This window comes from Brassica oleracea, chromosome C5, assembly GCF_000695525.1.
Source record: "Brassica oleracea var. oleracea cultivar TO1000 chromosome C5, BOL, whole genome shotgun sequence".
Taxonomy (NCBI): Eukaryota; Viridiplantae; Streptophyta; class Magnoliopsida; order Brassicales; family Brassicaceae; genus Brassica; species Brassica oleracea.
Genome location: NC_027752.1, coordinates 10,026,008 through 10,033,996, shown reverse-complemented (window position 1 = coordinate 10,033,996; position 7,989 = coordinate 10,026,008). Strand labels below are relative to the sequence as shown.

Genomic DNA, 7,989 nt, shown 5'->3' with positions numbered 1-7,989 from the left:
CTTCAACTGAAACAGTTAGTTTTCGTAATTACAATAGATGTCCAATAAAATCAATTTTATTATTCATTATTTATATATAAGTTACAAACTATGTATATATATAAATCTTTGTTCTTTTAACAATGTAATTTTAGTCTCATCCCGCGCAAGACGCAGATCTTATCCTAGTTGTTAGTTATATAGTAATCTTTCCATTTCTGTCGTTTAAAGTTTTTGAACACAAATTAAGAAAATTGTTAAAATTTATGTTTCACTCTTATTTAATACTATAATTTTTGTTTGATTTTTTATTAATTAATGAATTAAAAATAATAATAAAATTTGGGAAAAAATATTTAATATATGCATTAGAAATGTAAAACGACACTTATAATAAAACTAAATTTAAAAGTTAAAATGACACTTAATACGAAACTGAGGGAGTATCAATGTTGTATGCATTATTATAAAATAAAAGGTTTGATATAAATACCAAAAAATTAATTTATGCATACTGAAATTAACTGTCTTAAAAATAAAATAAAAATGTTTACTAATAACAATTGTTATGAACATCATAGATTTAATCATGAAATTTGACTTTACATCTCTAGAACGAATACTAAGTATGCATGAATCATGAACTTTTTCGTTTGTTTATGTTTTTGCATTGTTATTTATCAGAAAACTTGGGACGACCAAAATGATTAACATGCAACGAACCAGGATAAATAACATCTGGGAGGGCTAAAACCGTAACGCACTTTGACTTGTATAATCTATAGTTGCATGTTTGATGTTACAGCATCGCCATCATTAATTGGTCCTTGCCCACCGAACTAATAAATTAATATCACTATTCACAAATAATGGTAGTTACATTTTAAATCATTCGAGGTTAATGTAACGTCAAAATAATATAAAATGTTAATTCAACGATTATCATATGTGATTAAAAACATCGACGTTGACGTTATAGAATTATCTGAAGCGAATCATACTCTCAGAATTAGAACGATATTTCACATCTGAAAAAAAACATTTGACATCCGATCAAACAAAAGAGGGAATTAAAAACATCGACGTTATAGAAGAAGTTATAAACTTTTTTTTTTTTGAGAAAGAGAAGCTATTAACTTGTGCGAAGAAGTTATCATAAGACATAGATTTTACAAATATAACTAAATGGGGATTTTTTTAAACAAATAATTAAAACGAAATGATGTGCATGAATCTTTTGCTAAAAATTGAACTTGCGGTTGTTTGCCATTTTAACGTTTGTTCTGTAATTTATAACAAGAAAAATAGCGACGCGCGACCAAAAATTTTTTACATGCAACGAACCACAAGAAATAAGTAAAAACGTAAGGGACTCTCTTACACATTTGTGCTGACTTCAAAGTAACGAACTCTTGTATAATTTATAGCTGTACGTTTGATGTCAACACATCTCTTTCATCATCATTCGTCCTTGAGATCTCCTGAACTAATTAACTCAATTAATCGATAATTATGAATGAAATCCCTCGAGCATAATGTAAATCCAATAATATAAAAAGTTCCTTCCACGAAAACTCATAACCTGTATGTATATCCAGCCGTATTAGTGATTAAAAGTATTTACAAACAAAGATGTATATGCATGCAACCATGCTCTATAGAATATTTTATGAAATCAAAAAGAAAGAACGAAGAATGATGATTATTTCAGTTACAAAAAAAAGAATGATGATTATTTTGTATTTTTGTGATACAGGTCATCCAAACCGTAAACATCCGACTAATATCGGAGATCATGTAAAAGAACCGGTTACTTAATCCCTTTCCAACGCTTTTGAACCCAAGAAACCGACCTTCCATATATAGAACTACTGAGTTAACACCGTCGGTTTAATGATGATTTTAGGGATTTTAACTAAATGGTTTATATTGTTTCCACAAATCTATCGATGACTAATATAGAGACATCAAAACATATCTAGTGAATACTTTCTTAAATTAGTTGTTTTAAAATTGTAGTATAGTACATAAATCGGCTGCCACGATATGTCAAAAGTTTCTTGTTAAGATAAGTTTCTAAAGATGCATATATATAAAAGGGTGACACAATACAAATACTTCAAGAAAAGCAAAAAGAAAAAGATTACGAAATCTCCACTTAATAATTGTACATTAGACTTTTCTCTTCTTTTTTTCGGAACTATCTTAATACATAGAATAACATTTAATAATGTCCCAACGTCCACTATATAAACGAACAACCACGATACATTTACACCACAACACACAACAACAAAAACACAAAGAAACCAGAAAATGGCAGCACGAGCCACAACGTTCTATGCTCTCTTACTAACCTCACTCCAACTCCTCCTAACATGCCAAGTGTCTTTCGCCGCGGGAGGAAAATGGAATCTCCTTCTCCCCAACGTCGGAATCTCAGCGATGCACATGCAGCTCCTCCGCAACGACCGTGTCGTAATGTTCGACCGAACCAACTTCGGCCCATCAAACATCTCTCTCCCGAACGGTAACTGCCGTAACAACCCACAAGACCCTATCTCCAAAATCGACTGCACAGCTCACTCCATCGAGTACGACGTTGCATCAAACACCATCCGTCCCTTAACAGTACAATCCAACACATGGTGCTCCTCCGGTTCGGTTAGACCGGACGGTGTTCTCGTTCAAACCGGTGGAGATCGGGACGGCGAGTTAAAAGCTAGAATCTTCTCCCCTTGTAAAGACAAACGATGCGACTGGATCGAGATTAACAACGGATTAACAAAGAGAAGATGGTACTCTTCTAATCATATCCTCCCCGACGGTAAACAAATCGTCATCGGAGGCCAAGGACAATTCAACTACGAGTTCTTCCCCAAAACGACATCTCCTAACGTTATCGCGTTACCGTTTTTGGCCGAGACTAACGATAGAGGAGAAGAGAATAATCTCTATCCTTACGTTTTTCTCAACACCGATGGTAGACTATTTATATTCGCTAATAACCGTGCGATATTACTAGACTATGTTAAAAACACGGTGGTGAAAACTTATCCGGCGATTCCCGGCGGTGATCCGAGGAGCTACCCGAGCACTGGCTCAGCCGTGTTACTACCGTTAAAGAATCTTGAAGCGGTTAAAATCGATGCGGAGGTTCTGGTGTGTGGAGGTGCACCTAAAGGATCGTACCTCCTCGCTTTCAGAAGGAAAACGTTCGTGAAAGCGCTTGATACGTGTGCGAGGATCAAGATTAACGACGAGAATCCACAATGGATGGTGGAGAAGATGCCACGTGCTAGAGTCATGGGAGACATGACGCTTTTGCCTAATGGAGATGTTTTGATTATCAACGGTGGTGCTTCTGGCTCAGCTGCATGGGAGCTTGGTCGTGAACCGGTTCTCGTACCGGATGTGTACCATCCCGAGAATCCGGTTAACTCGAGATTTGAGTCGCTTAACCCGACTACAATACCGAGAATGTATCACTCCACGGCGGTTCTTCTCCGTGACGGTAGAGTTCTCGTTGGAGGAAGCAATCCTCACGCGTTCTATAACTTCACCAATGTGCTTTTCCCGACGGAGCTAAGCTTGGAGGCTTTCTCTCCGGGTTACCTAGAACCGGAGTTTGCGAAACTTCGTCCAAAGATTCAGTCTCCTAAATCGCAAGTAATGATTACGTATAGGATGAACTTGAAGCTGAAGTTTAAGGTCGCAGGAGAAGTCAAGGGTCCGGTTAAAGTAACGATGGTGTTTCCGTCGTTCACGACGCATTCATTTTCGATGAATCAAAGGCTTTTGGTTTTGGATAACGTTACGTTTAAAAGATCTGGTAAATCGACGAACTATGAGGTTGAAGTGAAGACTCCAAGATCGGCGAATATAGCACTGCCTGGTTATTATATGGTGTTTGTTGTGAATCAAAACATACCAAGCGAAGGTATTTGGGTAAGGCTACAATAATTCATATATATTCATTCTTCTGTGTTTGTTTTACTTAATATAAAAAGGATGCCTCATTAATTATTTGAAGGCTTGTAAAGTTTTATTTGGATGAATTATTGTATTTGATTATTGACAAACAATTCAAATGAATTGTTTTTGTTGTGTGTTCTCTATTTGATGACAATCAATTAATTGGAAACTCAGTCCACTTTCATGTCTGATTATGGTTAGCAAAAAGTATCTTGTCGGTGCATATCATATTATCATTGTAAATTTCAGTTGTGCATGAATGAAATCGAAGAAGTACGTAGGTTAAATAGGAACATTTTGATAAGTACTGCTTAATTAACTTTGTTATCAATTAAATGTAAGCACGTTCTTAATTTATTATATACAACAACGAAGTCCTTCGCTAGATAAGAAAACGACATGGCAGTGAATGGTTAAAGAGGTTGGTTAATTGTTGGAGAGGATATCGATTTTAGTCAACAACAAAGATAAATGAGGAGGAATGGCTGAGAAATTTCTTCATATTGAAGTATGAGTACAAAGGCAGTAGGGATTAACAAAGAAAAAGCATGTAGCCGACGAATATTATTGCCAGTTTACAGTTGTTCTTCTTCCTTTTTTTCTTAACCATTCAATGTATATTTATTGAACTAGGCTTCTTTCTTGAAGAGTAGGTGTTAACATGTTCAAAACAAGAGTAGGCTTGCTCAAATGAGTTTATTGATCAAACATATAGAAAGGAAGTAGCTTGTAATGAGTTTTATTGAGCAAGATAATAATAATAGCTTAGATTGTCATCAATGTAAAAGAAATTTAGAAATTAAAATATATAAAATAAGTGCAAAAGGGTTAAACCCGGGTCTATTAAAGACACAGACCTTACCCCCGGGTGGGAGGTGCAACCCACGGATGGATCCTCTCCCGGATATTCAAATGGGCCGTAAACATGGACCCATATCCGCGTGGCCACATGTGGAGCTAATATTTTATATATATATATATATTTTTTTTAGTTGCAAAAAACAATATATATAAAATAGGAAAAATTGCCAAATATGACTCAAAACTTGATTTTAACCCCAAAAGTATCCCAAACTTGAATCAAATGCAAAAGTAACCTAAAAGGCTAGTGAAATTACAACCAGCCTCTTATGACCAAACAAAAAACCGGAAATTATTTTTACCAATATAACCCCGTTAAGTCTTCTGAGATTTTGTAAGTCTTCTAAGGTTCTGTAGGTCCTTCTGGACGACTTCCCTGGAAGTCTTCTCATACGGTAGATCTTAAAAATAATTAATAAATTTTGTAAAAAATATTTTGATAGAAGAAAAATTGAAATCATATAATTATAAACAGTTATAACTGATATAAATTAAAATACAATAATATTGAATTGTTTTCAACATAGATGAGTGAAAGTAGTGAGTCATGATATTCTTTGGTTTAGTATTTGGTAACATATGTTGTAGAATTGTTTGTATTCATAGGGTTTGTTTTTGGAAAGCTTAAATATATTTTTGAAAATTTAATTTTGAGCTATAAGTGTTTAGTTTTTGTATATTAAACAATTTTTAGGTTTAGTTTGATGTTAATGAAGTGTTTAGTTAGTTAATTACGTTCCGGTTAATAGTATTTACGTGGAAGACTTCCATGGAAGTCGTCCGTAGCAAACCGAACCTTTAATTTTACCAATATACATTAAATCTAACCGGATAATTTACCGGACATATAAATACTATTTTTTCACTTTTTGGTAAACTGCAAGAAAACCCTAGCGTCATTTCTCTCTGAGGCGATTGTGAAGGCGGACTCCCTTTTCCCGTCGAATCTCTATTCCCCTCGTTCTAACTGCCGGTAATCTCTCCTTTTGCGACGAATCTTTGTTTCTCCTTCATACCGAAGAGTTGATTAAACTAACCATCCCCTTCCTTTTTTTTCAGATCTGAAACCGCGTCTCGTTGAACTCCGCCGGTAAGTTCTCCCTCTTTTCTGTTGAGTTCAAATTTATTACTTAAGGCGTTTAGCCACCGTTAAACCCTAAAAAATGTAGTCTTAATTCTTTTTTCCCGTCGATTTTTGCAGATCTGTAACCGCTGGTGTCGTTGGCGACCATAGATTCTCCAACTGTAAGTCATCTATTTGTTTTCTACTTATTTCTCTTCAGATCTGCAAGAGGTCGGTTTTAGTAATCTTCTACTGGAAGGCTTTTACTTACAGTTAAGTCTTCTGAGAAGTTTGTTCTGTAAGACTTCCATCTTTGTTGAGCCGTAAAATATCTAAGTTGATATCTTTTATTTACTGCAGACTAGCGTGATCAACTTTGTTCGGAAGGACTTTGCTGAAATGTTTCTTAAATGGGAGTTCGATGTAGAGGATAAGGCCGCGGAGAATATAACTAAACTCATGTTTAATTCGAAACCTAAATTGAAGTTGATCATGGATTGTTGGGAAGTCACCAGGACTGACCCATAGGTAAATCCCCAGCTTGTTTATGTGAAGAAGGAAGAGAGTGGAAGCGAAGATAGTGGAGGAGAAGATAGTGGAAGACCTTGGAAGAAATCTCGTAAAGAGGCTCCTACAAAGGCTCGTAAAGAGGCTCCTACAATGGCAAGTAAAGAGGCTCCGACGGCTGTTGGTGGGATGACCAAAGAAAAGATTGAACAATGCTTCAAGGACCTAAGTGATGCCATGAGGGATGGGTTCGGGATGTGCCCTAGGGAGATCAAGTTTTTCGGGGAGAGGATGGAATCTGTGGAGAAGAAGGTGGGAATCACCAAAAAAGGACTGTATCTAATGATCATTAACTCACTACTTCAAATCCGCCTAAACGTCGCCATGAACTCGAGGTTAGTACCGAAAACTCTCCCAAAATCACAGAGCCGAGAATCACTAGACAAAGTGTTAGGAATCGAAAATGAAACTTGGATGTGCTTTGTCTCTTGTGTGTGCTTGGATGTACCATTTGTATGTCAGCACATTTGTGCTTTGTTTCTTGTGTGCGCTTCGAACTTTGCTTATGTATAGATTTTTGTTTCATGTGTTACTTGGATCTTGTTGGTTAATATTGTATAAAAATATATTATGAAGGCTTATTATTGACAATTTTTCTTGTACATCAAAATTGTAGAGTGAAAATGTGAATGGGGAGAAAGCGGGAAGAACAACACCCAAAAACCGAGTGAGACCACATAACCGAGTTCCTCTAGAGAGTTGAGTCTCATGATAGAAAATGTGCCAGAGAAAGCTCCTGAACCGATTACTGGCCCCAGCGTTGTTGTATTGGATAAACAAGTACCCACCGTTTCAGATGTACAGCAGGAGGAAGCCAGAAGGCAGACAAAGATGGATGCTGCTGTGGCATTTGCCCGGGAAAAGAGTGACCGAGTAAGGAAACTTGCTGCCTCACAACAATCTCCTTTTCAGGGTAACAGCACAGGCAAAGTGATCATTCCAAACACTAAGGTTGGCCAAGGCTATGATCTTTTTGCACCCGTTGACAAGAAGAAGATGAAGGTGCTCTTTGACTGGCTGAAACTTGATCCGTAAGTGACTTTTTCCTATAATTGCTTGCATTAGGCTACAAAAAATGATTTCTTATCTACTTTATGTGTTTGCATTTATTATAAAACACATATGGACAAAAAACCACGTAAATGTCCAAGTTTGTGATATCATGGCCTCCAAACCTCCTTATATTGACTCAATGACACCGTAAATTTCTAAACGCTACTTCACTTTAAATTTGCAGAACACTTACTTGTAACTCTTCTGAGAAGTCTTCTTGAGATGTCTTTCTGACTAGTATTGTTTTATATGCAACATAGGGATGCTTTCATCAATATATTAAGGCTGCAGTACCACAAGAATCCACATCATTTTAGGAGCGGCAGAATTTACTTTCTTGATCATGTTTTTTCTCGGATTTGGAGGGACAAGTACCCGGAATTTAAGAGCTCGGAGCCCGATCACAACGGTTGTAAGAAGAAGGCTCCCTGGCGGGGCGTGGGATTTTTATGCAGGCAAAGTACCAAAATTTTGCCAATCAAACAAGGTTT

At 36.3% G+C, this 7,989-nt stretch overlaps 1 protein-coding gene across 1 annotated transcript; it reads left to right on the top strand.

Annotated features, from left to right (window-relative positions):
• Positions 1 to 2,244: 2,244 nt before the first annotated feature.
• Positions 2,245 to 4,186, top strand: LOC106293324 (galactose oxidase-like). Its single transcript, XM_013728990.1, has one exon. It carries the CDS (start codon positions 2,296 to 2,298, stop codon positions 3,940 to 3,942), a length of 1,647 nt encoding a protein of 548 aa, XP_013584444.1. The 5' UTR covers positions 2,245 to 2,295; the 3' UTR covers positions 3,943 to 4,186.
• Positions 4,187 to 7,989: the final 3,803 nt, after the last annotated feature.